The following is a 24,417-nucleotide window of genomic DNA, read 5'->3' as shown; positions in this document are numbered from 1 at the left end:
AAATTCACACACCTAATTAAATGGGCATTTAAAAAGTCGGAATGCGAATACATATGTTCAAACTCTTTTAGGTCATTTTTTAGTAGCAACAAACCAAAAGAGCTATGTCAATTGGACATGCTTTGATACTATATCTGCCCTTGATTTTTTACTTGATAACATTTTTGTTCGCTTTGGAGATTCCGTATATCGTCAAGTTTTCGGAATTCCAATGGGGACTAACTGTGCACCACTTATTGCGGACCTGTTTTTGTATTGTTATGAGTTACAATTTATGACTAAAATCAGCAAAGACCCATCGAAACAACATCTGATACAAAAATTTAACAATACCTTTAGATATTTGGATGATATATTGGCTCTCAATAATGACGACTTCAGTATGTATACTAAAGAAATTGATCCTGTTGAACTTACTTTAAATAAAGCTTATACTAACAATGACCACTGTCCTTTCCTCGATCTTGATATCTATATCATTAACGGGAAGCTTAATACAAAAATTTATGATAAAAGAGATGATTTTTTATTTCCTATCGTTAATTATCCATTTTTAGATGGTGACGTTCCCTTGTCACCATCTTATGGTGTTTATATCTCTCAACTTGTACGATTCGCTCGTGTATGTAACAACGTATTAGATTTTAGCGAGAGAAATTTATGTATTACTGAAAAATTATTACACCAGGGTTTTCGATATCATAAACTAGTCAAAACATTTACTTAATTTTATCATCGGTATAAGGACATCATTCGTAAATATAACTCAACATGCAGACATCTTATACGTTCGGGTATTTCACATCCAGTCTTTTATGGTAATATTCTTTACAAAGCACAAAAATGTCAGTATTCATCTCAAAAGCTAAGAAAACCTTTAAACAGACTTATTAAGAAGGGAAATAGTTACGATACTGTTGTCAGGTCATTAAAGATTGCATTTTTTGGCTTTAATATTGATTCACTTATAGGGTCTTTGCATCGGAATTAAACATATTTATTCTAAAACCAGTTGTTGGCATGACACGGGTTATGTTCTTCGCATATAATTTATGATGGTATAATACTAAACCCCTAACAGGAGGGATTGTGCCTGATATTCATATGATGAAGACATAATCTTTCAATCAGTTTAATTGAGGTCTGGAGCTGGCATGTCAGTAACTGCTAGTAGTCTGTTGTTATTTATATATTATTGTCATTTTGTTTATTTTCTTTTGTTTCCTATTCTGACATCGGACTCAGACTTCTCTTAAACCTTATTTTTTGTTTGTAACTGTTCGATATTTGTTTTATCAAAAAGTAAATGAATTTTAAAAAATCATTAATCGAACTTGAATCAAATGAAGTCTCTGATTGTTTGGTGATCATGACAGGTGTTAATCATACTGGTATTGTATCATTACTCTTAACTTATCAAAATGACAAAATTAGACCGCACATTAAAAAACCTTAAAGACATACATACTTGAATGAACAGCTTAAAAATATAACCCAAATTTTTGACAATTCATATGTGCATATGTACACAGACATGAGAATCATAGCGAACTATATTTCAGTGTGTATACATTTTGTAGATTTGGTAGCTAACCTGTGCTGCTTCTTGCAAGGGAGGACAGTGCTTTAGGAGAGACTTGGAACAATAGTTCCAATCTTTCCAAAAATGATAGTTACTGCTGATTAATGTTGATGGTACTAAATTTTGTTTTACATGTTTTTATTTAATTATGCATACAGAATAATCTTGAAAACTTGTATTTAAAAACAAAATCAACATAATTGTTTTATGCTGCATAATTATCCTTACTTGTTAAAGGCTATAAATTTTATAATATTATATTTCTATATGAAATTTTAATATGAATAATAATTGACATATTTAAAAAAATAAATAAATGGGGAATGTGTCCATGGGACACAGATGATGCCCCCGCTTGCATATAATGTTATAAAGGGACAAAACACAAGAACTGTAAAAGTGACGCTACCCAAGTTTGTACTTGATCTGAGTTTTGTGGTAATAAGTATTGCGTATACGTTTCATAACATTTAGTTGAGGCAAACTTAAGTTCGAGAACGGAAACAAAAAACCTAGCAAATTTTCCCTTTGTAAAGGGGCATAACTCTAGAACAGTAAAAGTGACGCCACCAAAATTCGTACTTGATCTGTGTTTTGTGGTAATTAGCATTGTGCATAAGTTTCATAACATTTGGTTGAGGCAAACTAACGTGAGAGAACAGAAACGAAAAAATCAGCAATTTTTCCATTTGTAGAGGGACATAACTCTAGAACGGTAATAGTGACGCCCCCAAAATTTAAATTTAATCTGTGTTTTGTGGTAATAAGCATTGTGTATAAGTTTCATAACATTTGGTTGAGGAAAACTAAAGTTAGAGAACCCAAAAACGAATAATTTAGCAATTTTTCCATTTGTAAATAGGCATAACTCTAGAACGGTAAAAGTTACGCCACCAAAATTCAATCTTGATCTGTTTTTATTGGTAATAAGCATTTATAAGTTTGATAACATTTGGTTAAGGCAAACTAAAGTTAGAGAACAGAAACCAATTTTGGGACGTACAGACGGACAAGGGTAAAACTTAATGCCCCCTCCGCTATGGCGGGGGCATAAAAAAAATTCAATAAATTTTTACGAAAAATCACTAAGGAAGGACCTTGAAACCCTTTTTTCCAATAGATGAAGCCCAAGATCTTCTTTTCCAATTTTTCTGGATCTACCATTGATAGCTCAAAAGTCTATATGTATTCATATACCTAAAGTCAGACCAATATCTACAGACACAAGAAAATCAAGTCCAAATATCAAATATAAAATATAACTTTATGGGTCAATTCTATTCAAATAAAGCTCTACATTCTTTTCAAAATCATGTAAATATATTAAGTTATTCCTTGAATGATTGTGCGAAAATTTGGCAAACACTTTCTTTTTTGAAGAATTAAGTTTACTTTTAAAAAAACATAAGTTTTTAGAAACAGTTACTCTTATTAACATATAAGCAATTCTAACATGTGGGGGTCGTTAGTTTGAAACCAGCACTTGGCAGGTGCATGAACTCCAATTTTGAATGACTAAGATTGCCTGTTTTCCTGCCGAATGGTTGGTGGCACTCTGGCTTCCACCAATAATAAGAACTGACCGCCACGAAAGAGCCATGAGTGGTGAAAGTGGTGTAAAACATCAATAATCAATCTAACATGTGGACTTTGAAATGGTACAAAGGTATAGGGGTGCACAGTTTAAAACAATATACCAAACAGGTTTATATCTGTTGTTGTTTTCTTTTCTTCATCAGCAAATATTTCATTTTGCAATTTCATGAAGAGAACAGTTATCTATTGTTACAATTCTGCATGCAAATTACAAATCCTAACCAAAGACTAATGTATAAATCAATGGTGTAACCAATGAAACAATGTTCAAAATCAGTTCCTTTCTGGAGTTTACTTTAATAGGGTAAAGAGTGTTCAATTTTAATTTTCATTAATTTTTATTGTACATGATTTTACCAGCAAGAACACACATATCAACATAAATAATAAACTGCTTCGCTGAGCGCAGCTGGATACGCCCTCAGAGGTCCAACCCTGAACAGTTGGGGCAAAAATGGACACAATATTCAAACTTGATACAGGTCTGAATTTGGATTGTAATTAAATATTTGACATATTATAGGTTTCTGAATAATTGTAGTCAAAGAACTTGAAATTGGTTATATGGATTGAATTTATATTCAATTAAAGATTTCTTGCTGTTGTGCAATACACTGTGCTGTTGCGCAATACTTAGTAAATCTGTTCTCAGACTATAAACAAATAAAGTTCAATTAATTCTCAATGTCATATTAGAAATTTATGAAAATCAAAAGGGAGCTTACATCAATAGATATAAACAATTCACCAAAGTTTCATGAGAATTGCTGACAGAATTTTTGAGTTATTGTCCGAAAACTGGAAAATCCCCCCTTTCTTAATGAATAAAACCCCATAACTCAGAAATGTAAAATGTAAAATTTATAAAATTCTAGAGGGAGCTTACATCAATAGATATAAACAATTCACCAAAGTTTCATAAGAACTGCTGAAAGCTTTTTTGAGTTTTTGTCTGAAAACTGGAAAAACCCTGTAACTCAGAAACGTAAAATCTAAAATTTATAAAAATCGAAAGGGAGCTCATGTCAACAGATATAAACAATTCACAACAATTTATTGCAAGTTGGTGAAAGCATTCTTGAGTTATTGTCCGAAAACTGGAAAATCCCACTTTTTTTAATGAAGAAAACCCCATAACTCGGAAACATAAAATCTAAAATTTATAAAAAAGGAAAGGGAGCTCACGTCAATAGATATAAACAATTCACCAAAGTTTTATGCAAATTGGTTAAAGCGTTTATGAGTTAATGTCCGACATGTTGACGACGGACGGACAGACGGACAACGGTATACCATAATACGTCCCGTAAACAGGCGTATAAAAATGAAATTTGTATTTAACTTTTATTCATTAAAGTAAAACATACAAACAAGAACATAGATATCACAGTTAAACAGATAATGTGCACTTTTAAATGGAATAGAAGTCATTTCAATGATAAATTACTGATTTCCCCTTATTAAAGCTTTAAACTTTCCATTCATAATTTGCAACTCTTCTAAAAAATTTATCAATTTTTCCCAGCAACCCTTACATTTGTCAAATCATTTTAACAGCATACTTTTTAAATACTCTTTTTGACAAAATTGTTGCATGTTCTTTTACAACATAAGTCATACAGTTAACATATCATTAATTTCCGCCCATACATTTCCTATCAGATATCCAGACATTCTCCTCGTACAAAATTCTGGTTCTCCAATGCTTGTATTTCAAAATGTTGCACAAAAGACCTATCAATATTTTTTCTCATTTGATTTATTGTTCATTTTCTATTGACAAACATTTCATTGTAAAATTGTTGTTTATTTTAAAATTTGTTAAATAAATCAGATTTCATAAAAATCTGTTATTCATTAAAGACATATCATATTTTTAGAGGAGGATAAAAACTAAAAAAGATTAAGAGTTTTTAGTGAAAAGGGGTGTGTGTATCATCACATGTTTTTTGTTTTTAAAATTTTATATTCAAAACCTCTTGATGTATAAAAGTTCGAAAAGTGAACTTCTGTATTTATTATTTTTTGAGTCTGAATCGCTCGATCTTATGGATTTACATTCTTTTAGAACAATACAAGGGTAAAACTTAATGTACCACCTCTACAGCGGGGGCATAAAAAATCTTTACATTTGAAAGCCAGAGATGTAAAAATATGTAGAATTTCTTTAAATAATTTTAAAATGTTACTTGAGCTAATATACTCTAAAACCAGCTCAATAAATAATTTATTATTTTGATGGTAAGATTAACCGTTAATATAGAAATATGTCGCACCTGTGTGGCATCATCAAAAACACTTAACAATTGTTGATGCCCGGGAATGCCAGAAACAGCATTCCTAAGTCTCACTTCAACAACTTTTGTAACAGCGGAGACAAAAATTAATGTAAGAGTTAAGTACAGTAAGTAAAAACAAACAAATGAGTATTTTTTTTTTCATCACTTAAATTAATTGGACTCAGTTAACAGACATTGCATTTTTAGAAACATCAACTAATAGAGGATCCGTTTTTTTCTTCAGGCAGACAAAAAGTCCTCCAAATAAAATTAGTACCACAGGTATACCAAGTCCAACAGATATCACAACAACCACTAGAGAAGACACTACATCCATCGGAGGTTTGCCGTAACCTATAGAACCAGTCCTGCAAAAAAAAATACATATTATTCAAACTTGTAAATTACTGGCTATTCATACTTATTTGTGGGATACCAGTTTTTGCAGATTTCGTGGGTATAGGTGAACAACAATTTAATTCACTATTTTAAATGTTCAACGTACCGGTAGTACAAATTTTATAAAGGCTTGTATGCAGACTTTGGCAAAAACCTGAAAAAAAGTATTACAATTGTTCCTTAATCCATGAATATTGGTATCCACTAAAATCAATGAATCCACAGTCGGTTTTTGAGGAAAACAGTACATGTATTTTATTTAAAATAAATTGAATTGGATTGGGCAACATGATAATCCTATACAAGCCCTCTCCACTTCATATACAATACTACCTTTAGATGTAATGAGATGATAAACATAATTAGAAATATTACTGGTGCTTTGATCTACCTTTAATTTATGTCTACAAAAATGTACAATACTGCCTTTAGATGTAATGAGATGATAAACATAATTAGAAATATTACTGGTGCTTTGATCTACCTTTAATTTATGTCTACAAAAATGTACAATACTGCCTTTAGATGTAATGAGATGATAAACATAATTACAAATATTACTGGTGCTTTGATCTACCTTTAATTTATGTCTACAAAAATGTACAATACTGCCTTTAGATGTAATGAGATGATAAACATAATTAGAAATATTACTGGTGCTTTGATCTACCTTTAATTTATGTCTACAATAATGAAAATAACACTTTATAAATTTTATGCATCTGAAGCACTTTTCTTAATTTACCTTGAGCTTCATCAAGAATCCTCAAAACCAGAAGACCAAGAGATAACGAAATTATCTGTTTTGAAGAGCAGAAATACATTTAGAGAAATTTATATTTTTATAATTTTGTTTAAGCACTCGCACAACTTCAGGACATTTGATGAACCTCATATATTTTTGCATGTCACTACATTACAAAATACAAAGCTGTTCCATGAGCGCATGATAAGCCCATCGCCCTTTAGCTCATCTTTATGCTTTAAATAAATTTATATAATCAACTAGAAATACTGTGAGCACTGCTCAAATAAGACCCCCACCCCCCTCCCCCAAAAAAAGACATGCACACACAGTGGTACCCTTTGACACAAATCATGAATAATTTGGCACTATTAAGGCTACATCAAGTTTAACTGATTTTGTGGCCTTGATTTTTTTGAACAAATAAAATTCTTTAACCATCCAAAGTGTGAAAATGTTTCAGTTTTTGACGGTTTTTCGATAAGTAAAGTTCCATAACTCTGCAAAGTCATATCAGAAATTTATAAAAAAAAAAAACAGAAAGCTTATTTCAATAGATAAGTCACTAAAGTTTCATGAAAATTGCTCAAAGTGTTTCTGAGTGATTGTCAAAAAACTGGAAAACCCCCCTTTTTTATGGTCCCAATACTCCAATACGAAAATTTAAACAATTCACCAAAGTTTCATGAAAATTGCTCAAAGCATTTTTAAGTTATAGTCAGAAAACTGGAAAATCACCACTTTTTTCTTTTAAATCCCATAACTCGGTAATCTAAAATGTATAAAAATTGAAAGGGAGCTTACGTAAATAGATATAAACAACTAAACAACGTTTCATATGAGCTGATGAAAGCGTTTTTTGAGTTACTGTCCGCGTTGACAATGGAGGGACAAATGGAGAATGATATACCATAATAAGTCCACTAAACAGGCATATAACAAAAGGTTTGATGAAACCACTTTTTCATCCCTTGAATTCAAACATCACAAAGTCCTATTAATCTGTTAAGTAACATCCTCAGATTTACATATTTGATTTAGGCTTTTAACTTATTATGTTAGAGGAAAACCTGCTAAAAATCTGCAAAAACATCTCATTTTGAGATTAACCCATAAATTTCACATATGGTCAAAAGCTTTTAATCAAAAAGATATTTAAGAAATAAACGTCATTTACTAGGTGGTAGTTGGAAGATTTGATGATGCAAATGTTTATTGGATGTTCATTACTTGTTTATTGTTAATAGAAAATATACATGGATATCTTTCTTGGTTTTAGTCTGAACTTTAGGTTGTTGTCTGACTGATTTATACAAAACAATTCCTTTTATTTTCATTGAAATTCATTCTCCTGATCTGGTTTGTTTTGTCTTGTCTTGTATTTGTATACACAGTTGTAAAAGTTTTTTTAAAAACAAAACTGCTATACAGATCAATGCATTTCACCAGAAACTCTATGTCAGTATATCAACAAATGAAGTTATTTAAACACAGCAAAGGGAGACAATTCATACTAATTTATAACAGCTGTGGCAGGAAATTTAACAGAGACATTAGACAATTTATTCTATCTATGTTATTTTTTATGTTAGTTTTTTTTGAGTTATTTTTTTGTAATAACACTTTTAAAGCAAATTTCTTTGATCAAATGATTAAATGTATTTTGGTTCATTTAACTGTTTCAGAGTTTAGTGTGGCAACCATTTTGCTGAACTAGTATACATTATTGCTTAGGGGTCAGCTGAAGCCAGCCTCTGGTTGTGGGATTTTCCCGTTGCATTTAAGACCCATTGGTGGCCTTGAGCTGTCTTGTGCTCTTTGGTTGGGTTGTTGTCTTTTTGACACATTCCCTGTTTCCATTCTCAATTCTGTTGTATATTTTTTACTCTTAGAAATAACACACAAATCAACTCAAAGTCACCTGAAATCTCATATATGGACGTGTTTTGTTATATGTATTTCTATTTGTATCCATTTGATGAGTTAAGCCTTTTTCAACTGAATTTTATAGTTCGTTCCTATGTTGTACTGTTACACCAATGTCCCAGGTTAGGGGAGGGTTGGGATCCCGCTAACATGTTTAACCCCGCCACATTCTGTATGCATATGCCTGTCCCAAGTCAGGAACCACCTGTAATTCAGTGGTTGTCATTTGTTGCTGTGTTACATATTTGTTTTTTATATGACGTTGTCACAAGACAACCCGATTGTACACTTAAGTATGTTCAATGTATTATTTGTATCCTGATGACGGTGCCCTAGGCACCGAAACATGTCGATCAATAAATTTTCTGCAGCAGTCCCTCCAGTGTTGTTGTTATAAGACTTTCTACATATTTGTTTTTTGTTCGTTTTTTTTTGTGATTTCGTGGCCTTTTATAGCTGACTATGCGGTATGGGCTTTGCTCATAGTTGAAGGCCGTACAGTGACCTATAGCTGTTAATTTCTGTGTCATTTGGTCTCTAGTGGAGATGTGTCTCATTGGCAATCGTATCACATCTTCTTTTTTATATCAAATGACCGAGAAATGTGTTTATCTATAACATAGGCTTGTAGTGGTGAAAAATCATTGATATAACACTACTCCAGGTTCACTTCAATCCTGAGCTGCGCAGACATTCAGTACCCTACCCTTTTCATATATTTTGAATATTCCAAAATTCATACCCTGTCATATATTGTTTGACAAAAATAGACCTATGGCTTTATTACACTATTTCATGGAGAGTAAATAGATTTGTCAAATATCTAATGCATTTATGACCATGGTTTTTAATTGCATCTTTAAAGAATACTAAATACTTCAGATACTTATGATGTTATCAGCAACCTTATCATATATTTAATCTAAATTTCTTAACCTTTTTATATAGTGACATACATTTGTTGTATTCCAACATCTCATAGAAAAACAAAATATATAGGGTGTCCATCCATGACACAAAATCAGTACATGCCAGCAAAAAAAAATACACAAAAAGTAAAGGAACAGCGCTTTTATTGCTGTTCTTCATCTCAAAGTCACACTGAGGCCTTCAACACAGAGCAAAAAAACTACCACCTCACTGCAAGTTTAAGACAGCACCTAGCACCATTTTGAGCAGATTCCCTATCACACATTAGTTTACATAGTAAGTGCCCCCTCCCCCCCAAACATAGTGTATGGACACTTTTTATTATTGTAGACTTTATGTTGACTGCAATATGTCCTATGGTTGTATTGCCCTCTAAACTTTTGACCTTGGAGCATAAAGACACAAAGTGGGCAAAAAAATTTGTATGTTACATTCTCCATTCTAAATTTCAAGGTGCAAATACAACTCTGCAAAGATACCATGCTTATAATTTGTTTCATTTTTCAGGCCATACCGGTAATCTAGCCGGCGAAATCACGAATTTAGGTCAACAAATTTGGAAAATTGCTATTCCTTGCCTGTTGACTGTCTTCATAGCGAGCCAAATCGCTATCAAAATCCCTACTCTCTCATGGAAAATCCTAGATTAGGCCCTGATTTTCGTTACTAAAATAATATGTACTAACCAAACAGTATAATTAGTTTTTGTAAATGTTCCATCATCAGTAAGACCAAATGAAAAGTTGGTAGAGCTTATTCTCAATTTAGCCATATTTACACTTCCAAAATATGCCAATACTGCACTTTGGTCTAATAAATACTGAACATCTGTAACTTTGGTCAAACCATAACCTCTGACAAAAGTCCCATAGGCTCTTCCACGTTTTGGTTTAGTATAACACACTGGCTTGTGTTGAAGAAAACCTCCCTGATCTTCTTTCTCTGGTCTGGCTAGCCAGTTTGATATCTGTCCAAAAACAAAAGAGTAATATAATATAAACCAATGATTGATTGATTGTTGGTTGCTTAATATCCAGTGGCAAATATGTCATGCTATAAACCAATAAAACAAGAAACATAAATGGTATATTATATGAGGCAGTTTATCTACAAACTAATTGCAGAAATGACAATTTTATAGCCAAAAACTCAACAGACAGCAGATTTAATTTTTTTCATAAGTGTTTAATAAATAAAATAAATAACTAAACAAGCCCCCATCAAGAGTACCTGTAAAATTCCAAAGGATAGAATTGTTTTTGTTCACTAATGTTTGAAATCTCACATTCCGATGCAAAACAGGAAAAGTAAATACTACCATTTTCTCTAAGAAAATGTAGTAATGGAATATGACAAAACTATATGTGTTATTGTTTCTACTTACTAAAGTTTTGGATTCTAAAAAGATAGTTTGTTGGTCTATGTCTAACAATAAAATGAGATCTTACATTGCCAGTGTGACAATAAATACTGCAATATAATATATACCGTAAACACGCCAGGTGTGTACTCATCATCTATAGATTTGGTCTCGTCAAATTTCATATCTTTTCCTGCAGAATCTGTGCTGAACAATACACTTTCTAAAGCGAACCTGGATAGCGACATGTTCCCTGTATCAATATTCATCAGTGTAAAATCAAACTGACTCGTATCTTCAGTATACTGTAGATGTGGTAAATCTTTAGCTCTGTCCATGTGGTCAAAAAAACTAAACTGAAATTACAAGTAATACAAATTTTTAAATATGCAATAGTTTATAATTTTAGCAAAAACCCTTAAAAACTATTGGTTTCTAATGTTTTGTTTACATAGACATTGTAGAATGCTATACCTTAGTAATAATGAGAAAGGTAAACATCTAAAATTGTACAATGGACTATACTGAAATTACAAGTAAAACAAATTTTTGAAAATAAATTAATAAATATTTTGAGAATAAACAACTAAAATTGTACAGAGGACAGCACTATATGCTTACATTTTACTGCATGGCAAAATTTCAAAATGACAAAAAAAAACATTATGTTCACACAATAAAAACCACATGAATCTGAAAAGATCTTGTACACTCAACTATTAGTCATGTTCTGCAGGAATTAAAGTTTCAATAATTTGATACATTTTTAAACTACCTTAAACCAAAACTTGAAACTGATGATTAGGGGAAGCAGGGTTCTCACAGAAGGTGAATACATGAGTCCTGAACTCATGAAAATCTGTCTTGATTCATAATTTTTAAAACTGGTGAGTTTAAGATGGTTAAATATTGTATCAATTACTGTAAATAAGGTTGATATAATGCCTCCTGTGTTTTATTAAATGGTTTCACAGAATTAGAATTTCAGTTCACATTTGATGGACAACCTTGTCTCAATTTCAAAGTTGTGTAAGAAGAAAACAATGGCTAACTGTAATAGAAAACAAAGGACAGGGGTATACATACATGACATAAAATCAGTACATGCACAGCAGAAAACAAAGGACAGGGGTATACATACATGACATAAAATCAGTACATGCACAGCAGAAAACAAAGGACAGGGGTATACATACATGACATAAAATCAGTACATGCACAGCAGAAAACAAAGGACAGGGGTATAAATACATGACATAAAATCAGTACATGCACAGCAGAAAATAAAGGACAGGGGTATACATACATGACATAAAATCAGTACATGCACAGCAGAAAATAAAGGACAGGGGTATACATACATGACATAAAATCAGTACATGCACAGCAGAAAACAAAGGACAGGGGTATACATTACATGACATAAAATCAGTACATGCACAGCAGAAAACAAAGGACAGGGGTATACATACATGACATAAAATCAGTACATGCACAGCAGAAAACAAAGGACAGGGGTATACATACATGACATAAAATCAGTACATGCACTCAAAATAAAAAAACAAAACTAATAAAAGAATACATGTTCAAAGGAAACAATTCCTCACTCACATCAAAATGCACATGTGTGCTAAGTTTCAATAATTTAAATACATTTTCATAGAAATCAACCCTAAACCAAAACTGATAAGCATAATATCCCTGTTTATTGTAGGAGAGGCATTAAAATGAATAAATCAAAGTAAATATTTAATTACATGCATTCACCCATGAACACATGACCAAGGCAGATTTCGACTGTTGTTGCAGTGAGTCATTACACTTATAAGTTATAAGTGGCTCCTTCAAATATCTAAAGATCTATATTATATAATTGTCTGTTAAACTATTTTAAATGAACATTATGATTAGTACATCTATTAAGTACAACACTTTTTCAAAAGTCCTTTATAAAATGGCAAAATCAAAAGCTCAAACACATCAAATGAATGGAAAACAACTGTCATATTCCTGACTTGGTACAGGCATTTCCTAATGTAGAAAATGGTGGATTAAACCTGGTTTTATAGCTATCTAAACCTTTCACTTGTATGACAGTCGCATAGAATTCCATTATACTGTCAACAATGTATGAGCAGAACAAACCTCTCCTTATTTTTATATAATAGGTAAAAACTACTAATTTCTTGTTTGTCAATAAAATTCAATTGAATGAAACATTACCATGAATACTGGTATGACCAACTAATAATGAGTAATTCAAGTGCCTGTAACAGTTAAACTCACTTTAAATTCTAAGGAGCCATTGTTTATTGTCTGTCCCATTATAGCTGAACTATTTTTGACCCTCAACTTAATAGAAGAATCTGATGAGATAGGTTTCAGGTCATACCATTCAAACATTGATCTAGAGAAGTCAAACACTCGAAATGCTGTTTTGTCCAAATTTAATTTTCCAAGCTCTGCTTTATCTTCTGTGTCATTGTATTGAAATAACTGTAAATAAAAGTATGTACATGTAGATTTATTTGTATGATAATATTAAAAGTATGTAGAGTGGGTGACGCATATTCGCCGCAAAATTCGTTCATTTCCACCTACATCCGACCTACATTCGAATATTTGAAACTTTTTATGTAGGTTTCAGAAAGTTTACTATATGAAAAAAATGTTTGATAAAGGAATTGTTTAAATGTTTTAAAAATGAACGCAAACTCAAGAGGAAATCAAGTTGTTCTTGTACCATGGGGGACACATTTTCGCCGCAATGTATGATATGACCATCCTCATTATCCTTGTATATTATAAAAACAATTGTTTGCAACTACATGAATTAGCTTGAGAGATCATTCCTATACGATTTTTCTAACAAATATTTACTTTATGACTGCGCATGCATGCCATATAAATCTTACATAATTGCCAAAATCGTTCAAAAACACCTGTGTATTTCTTTATATGTGCGAATAACATTGGAAATGGGGTAAAGAGGAATATCAACAGTTCGAACATTACAAACAGCATTTAGTATCTATTTAGGCAAGAATTGGGTAAATGCACACGAAATTTACAGAAAAAATTGCATAAACGGCAAAAATGTGTCCACGGTGAATATGCGCCACCCACTCTACATGTAGATTTATTTGTATGATAATATTAAAAGTATGTACATGTAGGTTTATTTGTATGATTATATTAAAAAATAACCGAATATTAACCAAAGAAACTGATTTGTTCTATACTATATTGAAGTGTATTCAAGAAACTGATTTACTGTATGATAATATATTGAAGTGTCTTCATTTTTTAGTTAATCACAATGTAATGATACATGTAGCTTCCAAATTAAAGTTGTTGTATTCTAAAATTCAGAGTTGGATATTTTGCATAACTACATTAAGGGATTTTTAGTTCAAGATAACCTTTACAATCATTTCACAGCATTTACATTATGTATATCACATTTTATTAAGGTTTCCAGTTTTACAGAAGACTGTTCACACAAAATCAGCTTATATGTATTGACTCCATTAAGATGATTCCAGTCAAATTTCTATATGTTGAAGGCCTCAATGTGACATTCAGATAATGAACAGCAATAATTTTTAAAAAAAATTTACAAAAATAAATCGGGACTGTGTCCATGGGACACAGATGATGCCCCCGCTTGTGTATCATATAAGTTATAAAGAGACATAACTGAAGAACAGTAAAAGTGACACTACCCAAATTTGTACTTGATCTGAGTTTTGTGGTAATAAGCATTGTGTATAAGTTTCATAAAATTTGGTTGAGGCAAACTAAAGTTAGAGAATGGAAATGAAAAATTCAGCAATTTTTCCATTTGTAAAGGCGCATAACTCTAGAATGGTTAAAGTGAAGCCACCAAAATTCAAACTTGATCTGTGTTCTGTGGTAATAAGCATTGTGTATAAGTTTCATAACACTTGATTGAGGCAAACTAAAGTTCGAGAATGGAAACCAACCTTGGGACGTACAAGGGTAAAACTTATTGCCCCCCCCCCACCAAAAAAATTTGTTGCTTATATAACCAGTAGTGAGAAGAGAACAAAAACAACATATATAACCGGAGCAACAGTTTTTTTTTATTCCTGTAAAATGAACAGAAAAATAAATGTCAAAATCAAAATCTATAAAGTATGAACAAATCTGCCATTAAACATGTAATGAATACAAAAAAAAATTATAAAACCATTATCATTAAATTCTATGTAAGGATAAGAGCTTGAATTCAAGAGGCATTTAGTTTAGATTAAAGTTTAGTGTAAATAATATATATGATCCGTTCATCCTATTTCGACTCTTCAAAATTCAAGAGTCAATCCCAAATTGAGGTAAATTATATGGCCTTCCAAATACCGTTTCGATTCCTAACAGCACTGAAGAGACATTAATTGTCGAAATCTGGATATGGTGTACTAATTTTTGCACCTTTTGTTTGCGGTATACCATCTTTTCCGCAAGTTTATTGTTTTCTGTTTGGTATTAAATTAATAGTTAAGATCCATTTTGTTACATCTGTGATCCGTTTATTTGGCAATCGCCATGGCAGTCAGCAGGATTTAAGAACATCTGTTGTTCGACCTGCTAGTCAAATGCGTTTTGTTTAAATATACTTATTCACTTTTTTGGTCTATTGGAAAATGTTGTTTGTGCTGTATTTAGACCCCTCTACCAAGAAATTTGTTTTGCATGCACACATATAAAAATTGCGGTTTTTATCCAACACAATCATAGGTTTGAATGTTGTTTTCAATTTAGACTTGTTAATATATATACATATATACTGGGACTATTATAATTAGTATATAGTCCCAGATATATATATATGTAAATTTATATCAGTTTATTTACCCTTGTAAAGACAACCCCATAAGAATACAATACTGTATAACTTAGATCTAATTTGATTGATTTTTCCATTTCAGTGATATTGCCTGATTTAAAGTTGTCCCAGTTAATAGTTATTCCAGCATCTTTCGTTGTTTTCTCTGTCAAGATGACAAGGACTGTGGGTGGTCCAATGGCTGTGAGTATATAATGAAATGTATTTTGTTCTCCAATAGCTTTGATGTAAGCCACACCTCCTGCACAATCTTCTTTTGTGTCATCACACCCAGGATTTAATTCTGTTTGTATCTATAATTGAATCACATATACTTTTTATAACATGTACAAATGTATCATATACATAATATACAGAAATGTTCAACAGAATATTACTGTACCTGTAGAAAACTTATAATGAACGGGAAAGCACATCCTATTTTACGATGATGTTTATTGAGCCCGTAAATTTATATATATGATCCAGTAAACTTATATCCTAGAAATAAACATATTAAAAAGGTTACCAATTTAAAATTGTAATAAAATCTTTGAACATTGTTTTTATTGGTATTTCAATTACTTTTATCCAAAGACATGTAAGAGCTATATCATTTAGAAAAATATCATAAATAACATTAAACAGCAAAAACATTTGAACAAAATTTTTTTTTTTAAAAACTTTCAAATTTCTAATGTCATTGTTACATTTAATCACAATTAGATTTTCAATGCTGATTATTTGAATGCATTTCTTATTTTTATAGGAAAACAATTTATAAAGAAAAATTTCAAGTTTCTACTAAAAATGTTAATTTATATTTTAAAGGTTTTCTTATGTACCTCATGTGAAATTTTAAGTAACTTTAATGCGTCCATTTATTACAGAAGAGAAATGGTAGCATTTTCAAGACTTGTTTTATAACAAGTCAAAATTGTCAAGTATAGGACTCCATTCTTGGCTCAGGCTAAGATTATTGTTAGTTGTTAAAACAACATATTTACAAATTGTATGTTATTAAATTGGTATTATTTTTAATTTTTATATTTTTTATGTTAACATGTGAAAAATTAATGAATTAAATACAAATAAAGATTATTGTACATGCTATAATGGTAAATAAAATATCTTGAGGAATGTTATATTTTTTTTATCATGTTAAATGTTTAAAAAGCAAAATGAAAGTACCAATTACATACTAAATGAAGGAAAAAAATTATAAGTTGCATCAGAAAAGCCAAAAATGTTTAAAATTTCCATGCAATTCTTTAAACGTAATTCAAAGTAATTGAAAAGTAATTCATAATTACATGGCAAAATGGCAATGTAATTCATTACTTTCAATTACATGTAATTGAAAATATGCTCAATTACACATTACATTGAATTATATTCATAATTGTAATTAATTACAGCTAATTACAATTACATTTTTAATTACCCCAGGTCTGGCACAACGTTTGCGCTTTTTCATAGGACATTTACGCTTTTTTAATGGACATTTGCACTTAAATTTATAGGATATTTGCGCCTTTTAAAAAGGACATTTCCGCTTTTTAATTAATTTAATTTTTTCATATATAGACTTTAATTATCTTTTACAGGTAAAACCTGCCTCCTATTAACCTACACGTACATTGTACATTTTGTACCTGATCAAGGATTACTGACAAATCTTAATTGAGCTTACAAATTCCAGCATGTGACCTTCAAAAATTTACCCTTGATAGGCACATTGTACACATATATTTATGACATTTATTAGAGGATAACATCAAAAGTAAAATTAAAGCAGCAGCTTTCAAAGAGCCTCATTATCAAAACCCTTTTATATTACATCAAAATTTAGGAAGATTATGAAAAAATTTGTCAAATGGAAGCAGAATAATTATAATAATTTTCAGAGCATGGCTTCCAAGACAGTGGTGTTGTCTGGACAATTTCGGGAAATTGTATTCCCTATCTGTTGAGTTGAGCCTGAACTGGACATCAATTGCGGGTTTGTCATTTTAACAAATTTCAGAAATAAATTTGAGATTTTTGCAATCTTTTGATCTGACCTTTGGCTTAAACAGTCACATTTTTCTGGTTATAAAAGTGACATGATGAATAGGTACTGTAAAACAAGCCCTTCTTTAATACACCTTCAGTCAGGGGTACTACTTGTAGACATAATCTTTATTTACTTGAAGAAGTAAATAATAATATACTTATATAAGTAAATTTTGTTATGTTCATTTTTTCTTATAATATTTGAATAATCTCCCCTTAATTTTCTCAAAAATTAACTTGTATAAGTAATTTTTTTTTACAATCCCTAAAATTCTCAAATTTTGAGATGTAAAAACATGCCTTTAACAATTTTTCTCAGGTTAGCTCATAATTTTTTATAAGAGTTCAATGTTTCATCTCATTAATTCAACAAAGAAACTAATTACTAATTGGCAAAGATCTTAAGTAACTGCACAAGGCCTTCAAAAATTGCCCCTTGGGGGCTTGTAAATGAGCAATGTTCTGAAGATAACAGACAAATGAGATTTTCATTGTCCATGAAATTACACTTAAATGATTAGTAAAGACATCTGCAAAGGGAAGACAATTAAAAATTCTATTAGAGCAAAGAAGTCCTCAGAAATTCAAGAAAAGAAGATAGTATGACTTTTTTACTTGTATAAGTAAAAAATCTGAATGTCTAAGGGACATAACTAAGCCAATAAAATAATTTACCTATACAAGTAAATAAAATACACTTGTATAAATATCTTACAAATTTACTTATATAAGTATATTAATATTTACTTCTTCAAGTAAATGAAAATTACTTGTACAAGTAGTACCCCTGACTGACCTTCATAACAATAAAGATGAATAAGTTGTCTGAAAACATAAATTTTCTGTTTTTTCATTTAAACATGTATAAACTGCTCTATGATTCAGTCAAATTAGAAAAATAGCTCTAACTTTGAATACCTATAGCCATGATAGCATGAATAGAGATAATTTAAGTGGAACACAGTTTTTTTTAATAAAATCTAAATAAATAGTAAAACAATTCTGACTTTAAATTCCCTAAGCATTGCTAAGGGATCATTTCTGAGGGACTCAGTTCTTTTTTTAAATCTACATTTGTAAATAACTGTTGTATAATTGAATGAACATATACATATGCATGTACATGTAAAAGAAGTCTAACTTGGTTGAGATATTCTTTGGCTCAATTGCTGCCTTTAGATCTTGAGGTTACGAGTTCAAATACCACTGGTACCATCCATGTATTTTTCCAATAATGGCGCTGCGAGCAACTTCTACTGGCACATAACAATATGTACAATTTTTTGTGAGTACAAAATGTACCTGTCAGAGGGTTTCCTAGTGAAAGATTTTTGGGTGTCCAATAGTGGGCCTATGAACTGTTGGAAGGATAGCACACAGCAAAGAAAAGAACAGTGTTGAATAATTTGAGATAAAGGGGGTCTTATTCAGTTGAGTTACTGGAGATCTTCTGTGGCTCAATCGCCACAGATTCAAATCTAGTCCAACTAATTATGTCTTGAAAGGCAAAGGCTATTTTATTTTTTTCTGTGACGCCTTCCTACGAGTCATAGGAAGGCGTCACAGAAAAAAATTAAAATACATGTAGCCTTTCAAGACGTCATAATTATTTGGACTAATTCAAATCCCACTGATACAATCTATCTGAGACTTCTATAACACATATAGTCATGATAGTGTTTAGCTGCGGAACCGTAGCTCTTAGGTCAATCTATGGTCCGCAAATAGTCAAAAAATAACATAAGGACCTAAGAGCTACGGTTCCGCAGCTAGATAGTGTTATAGTTGTCTCAGAATCTATGTATGTCATGTATGTTCACAAAATAATTAAATAAATATACACGATCTTCCAGTAAGTGCATTTTCCCGGAAAACTTTGATGTCACAATGTCCTAGACTTGCTTTCCCCCAAATGACCCCTTGTCAACCGGGGCAGTTCATTCATGTACATGTAGATGCATTCTTAAAACAGAAATTGAAAAGTTATCTATATGTAGTGTTTCCCCCAAGCATGTTTAGCATGGATAGACGCCATGCCCTTTTTTTGTCTTACTAAATGACGCCATTCCCTTTTTTCACTTCTTTGGATGACGCCATTGTCTAAAAAATGCCCTTTCTTCCTGTCTTCATGTTTCTGACAAGTTTATGACCCTCAGCTAATTAACATTTACAACAGGTGTTATAAAGTTGTGATTACAGTTAATCCGCTTATCGCCATCGGATGGGTCACTAATCCGTTAATTATTTTAATAAACCTCATAATTGACCACCATAATAATTTTCCCCAGTAAAATCAGTCAGTCAGCATTTTAATTTCAATATTTCTCAAGGCCAACGACCCCAATTTGCAGTTCGTTTGTCGCAGTTTCGTCATTTGATCAAAATTGTTTACCCCCGGACAGCTCGCTTTTTAATTTCAATATTTCTAAAACGATCACAATTTGCAGTCTGTTTGTCATAGTTTCGTCAAATGATCGTATTTTTGTGATCTTTGGTATAAAACGCTCAATTTCGATTAAAAAGATAGAACTTTATTCAAAACGTTCAGAAAAGTTTTCAGGAGTCAAACAGGTGCTTCCTTTATTGTTTACGAAATACTGCGCATGCGTGAAAGTATTCCTATGAATTTATAGACACTTGGTTCCAACTTTATAGAAATGAATTCTTAATATCGATCTAAACTTATTATAAGGATATTGATTATGCAGTGTAATAGTCTTACAAAGTTCTACAAGTTCATTTAAACTGTGAATCCTGGTTTAAATAAAGGGCCCAACTTTTGTTGATGAAGACTGTCCCCTGAAACTAATTGAAGTGAAATTTTGAACTAGATTTTCAGATCTTATATCCTAATCTTCATATTTAAGTGCCACATCAGTCAAATCATGTAATTACTGCCTAGTAAATGTATGCCTTAGTCCTTCAAAGTCTGACAAAGATGTATAGCTAGTAATATACATACATCCTTGGTCCCTTGCTCTTACCCGAAATAATGTTGATTTTTATCTTTATTTAAAGATGCATATACAATATTATTTTGAAACAATACACTTGCTATCTTGAGTTCTAATTCCATCAACAACTGCCAGTACATACTTTACCTATGCAATAGACGGGTTTATCTGTAATTGACCTAGAAAACATGGGCGCATCCATTAACCTCTCACGTGACCGATCCGCCATTACAACCGTGAAAAATAAGGCACGTGTATTGATCAAAACATTATCGATTTTCTGTTTACATTTGTATTTCTTTCATTTTCTGATTTATTTTACTATGGATGCTGCCGAAAGTTATAAAAAACATGGAAGCATTTCTTGTGCAGTTAATAGTTGTACAAATAATCGTAAAAAACTTCAGGTGTGGAAAAAATCAATGTGCGAATTACACAACGAGTTGCACAATGACTGCCCTGGTTTGATTCCATATACGTATTAAGTGATGCCTTCAGATGAGCCAACAAACCTGAGTGGATCAAAGCCGTATAAACATAAAAAAAAACTTTGCATAAACAGGTTTTTGTATGGTCCGGACATTTTTTTTTGGATGATGCGCCACTGCACACAATCCGTTTTTTTTAAATAAAACTTGTTATGAAAGTAAAATAACACTGGCCGATGAATGTTCACACGTTGTAAAACGACTTTTAAAAACTTAAATTAATCTATAAAATTTAATCCGACGACTACAGTGCGTGCATCTGCCTCTTTTTGTATAGAAGATCCACCGCGACATCAGATGCGGATCCAGGATTTTGAAAAAAAGGGGGGGAGGGCACGTGCCCCCAAACTTTTGTAGTGGAAGCGGTAAAATGTCTGGATTAACCATAAATGAAGCTAAAAACAATGAAACCTGCCCCGAGGCTACATGTAGTTATAATTGCAAGCAAATCAACCCAGTGTGAAGAGACAAACTTTTTTCATTCATGACGACTTCTATAGTATCTTTATGCTGCAAAATGGACAGACATTCCGACAATATTAACTCAGACAAAAATATTGTAAACAGAGGAGTAAGGAGTTCAAAATTAAATAAAAGGGGGGGGGACCTCGTCAGCAGTTTAAGAAATATTATGAATGACAGCGATGCCTTGTTGTATACTTATGTAACTAAGATTTCTTTACTTTAGTGGAATTACTACACAATTTAATTTTCAACTACGATATTGCAGATCAGCTGTTGCTCGATCGTACTGATGAGGTTAACACTTAGTTTGATATTTGGTTATTCTGGACGGCGCTTTAATATTTCGAAAAAGTAAGGCTTGTAAAATATTTTATTCCTGTATGCAGTTCTTGCTGAAAATCTTAAAGATTTTATATATATATGTAGGTATGTGTGCTTATAGTATATATTCACTTTATTTTCTTTATAAGACGTATACAGTTACTTCTGTTGATTTGAACTTTCCTCAGTAGATTATTCTGTGCATGAATTCTAAAATTTTATACATTAGAAAGGATTTTTCGAAGGTCTAACTCTTGGTAATCAAATAGTTTACTAGAACCTACGAAAGCGTAGCTATAATCCGACAACCCAAAATTCCGACAGTTCAGTAGTCCGACGGTCCGATATACACCCCTAATGTTATATTGTAATACTGTATTTCACTGTATTATTGGCAAAACACTAAATGACGCTTCTAAAACATAACTAATCATCGCTTTGAATTACATGTTGGAGTCTTTGGTGGTTTAATGGCATTCAGTTATATTAAGCACGGACTGGAGCATGATGTTATATACTATACATACTATAGTAGTTGTATGTCGAGTAATTTTCTGCAAAAGAAATTGGAATCGAACACATAATAACGATAGGAATACATGGGCCGTGAAAATTCAAAACTTCTTAAGCCCATATTCTAATCGCAAAGTTATATCTACATATGGCCCGACGCATCGATAGCATATAGCGCAATTTATGCGGACATCAAAGTAATACGAAAATGTCACTCAATTTTGAGCATTATACGTGAGTCAAGCAAAAAGCACAAAACTCTCGTCTCTGTAGGACCGTCTGATTAGTGGATTGTTAAATTTTACGACTGTCTCATTATAGGTCTGACCACAGAAATTTCTATGATTTGATAAAATTGCACCCTAGCTGGTTTTTCTTATATATCACATTCGACCGGTCAAGACTATTTATTTTTTTTTATTTATGTATGCGTTATAATTATTAATATTATGATTACCAAATGATTATAATGGACATGTAACCTGGGATTAGTATTTGTATAAAATTTATTATGTCCTGCGTGTAACATATCAAATACAGTTATATTTTAAGGACACGACACCTGGCCTGCAATACACTTAGAATCCTTATCTAATTACTTTATTATTTATAGCACATATAATTTTGCCGAGGTCAAGTACGACTTCACATTCTTGTGTTTACATTTAATTATATGCGGTCAGGGCATATAGATCTATATCTTGTTTATATTTTTTCACGGTTGTAATGGCGACCGTACTAGACAACTCCTAGGAGTCGCGTCACAAACTAAGGCAGATAATCGGAAAAACCTGTCTATATGACAATTTATTGTCTTTCTTGTTTTCAGCATACTGTAGGTGCCCGTTTGTTAATTTTCCATACACTGTAGGTGCCCTTTTTATAAATTTTTGCGCGCTCTAGATGCCCTTTTTCAATTGAGTTACCATGCCCTTTTTGTGTGATAGGGGAAACACTAATATAAATTCCAAGTTTTCAATATTTCTGACATGTTTTACAGAAATAATGGAAACAGACTTTTTATATCTTAAAACAATATCATAGTCTTACCGTTCTTAAAGCTACTATTGACTCCAAAAGAACAATAAAAAGGAAGACAACTGAACAAACTTTTGAAACAAATTTTACGGTTACCGCCATCTTTAAACTGTGGTGATCACATGATTCATTATCAGCTGAGCGTCAAGTGATAACCCAAAGGTATGTTTCATAACCGCATAAAACTTTAAAAGAATAACGGACTGAAAAGAACTTTATTTTGTATTTCAAATGCACAGGTTAAAAATATATTGTATTGAAATAGAAAACATTTTGTGATGATTTTTGTATTGTCCATTTAAAAAATATGAGACTCTCCTGAGACTATTCAGTGGGTAGCTAGGCCATTTTTAAGTGTACGCCTAAACCTCGGCCAGAGGATTTGGGCCCTTGTAGGGGGTTCCAGGGAGCGAAGCCTCTCCTGTTGCTTACGCTTTATCGAGAAAGAGATGCTTTTTCTGTCATTAAAAATTCATCACTAACAACATACTTTGGAGACTATATAAAAATTCGAAGATGTGATATGATTGCTTATGAGACAACTCTACACCGGAGACCAAATGAAGTAGAAGTTAACAAACTATAGGTCATAGTACGGCATTCAACAATGAGCAAAACCCGTACCGCATACCATAGTCGTATAAACCAGTAAACATGTTCTTGGATTAATTTGCACTTCTCATGAGTGCAAATTGGAACCACACTTTTTTTAACGATAGAATCATCAAATTTGGCAATAATGTACCTCTGGGGATAGGTAAAACAATACAAAAATGTTTTTGGTGTGGCTCGCCTGGTCACAGTCGGCAACTGGAGTGAAACAGTGACAATATATTATTTTCTCCCATAGGATTTTTTAAAATCCTACAGGATAAAGTCATAATCCCATAGGATTTTTTTTATCCTATAGGAGAATT

The 24,417-nt window shown here is 31.8% G+C and overlaps 1 protein-coding gene across 1 annotated transcript; it reads right to left on the bottom strand.

The window, feature by feature from the left end:
- Positions 1-4,508: 4,508 nt before the first annotated feature.
- LOC127735290 (glycosylated lysosomal membrane protein-like) lies at positions 4,509-23,643 on the bottom strand. The gene is made up of 6 exons (XM_052245416.1): positions 23,513-23,643; positions 15,696-15,980; positions 13,107-13,316; positions 10,946-11,173; positions 10,144-10,424; positions 4,509-5,825 (listed from the first exon to the last, which is right to left on the bottom strand). The coding sequence occupies exons 1-6, from the start codon at positions 23,600-23,602 to the stop codon at positions 5,639-5,641; spliced, it is 1,281 nt and encodes a 426-aa protein (XP_052101376.1). The 5' UTR covers positions 23,603-23,643; the 3' UTR covers positions 4,509-5,638.
- Between the last annotated feature and the right edge of the window lie 774 nt (positions 23,644-24,417).

The sequence above is a fragment of the Mytilus californianus genome, unplaced genomic scaffold, assembly GCF_021869535.1.
Source record: "Mytilus californianus isolate M0D057914Y unplaced genomic scaffold, xbMytCali1.0.p SCAF_3, whole genome shotgun sequence".
Classification (NCBI taxonomy): Eukaryota; Metazoa; Mollusca; class Bivalvia; order Mytilida; family Mytilidae; genus Mytilus; species Mytilus californianus.
The sequence above is the reverse complement of the archived record's forward strand: the minus strand, read 5'-3'. Positions and strand labels throughout refer to the sequence as shown.

Coding starts and splice junctions, on each gene's coding strand:
- LOC127735290 (XM_052245416.1), bottom strand. CDS start 23,602: ATGGCGGTAACCGTAAAATTTGTTTCAAAAGTTTGTTCAGTTGTCTTC. Junction 15,981..23,512: donor CAATAGTAGCTTTAAGAACG/GTAAGACTATGA, acceptor ATTCAATTATAG/ATACAAACAGAATTAAATCC. Junction 11,174..13,106: donor ATGGCTCCTTAGAATTTAAA/GTGAGTTTAACT, acceptor TTGTAATTTCAG/TTTAGTTTTTTTGACCACAT.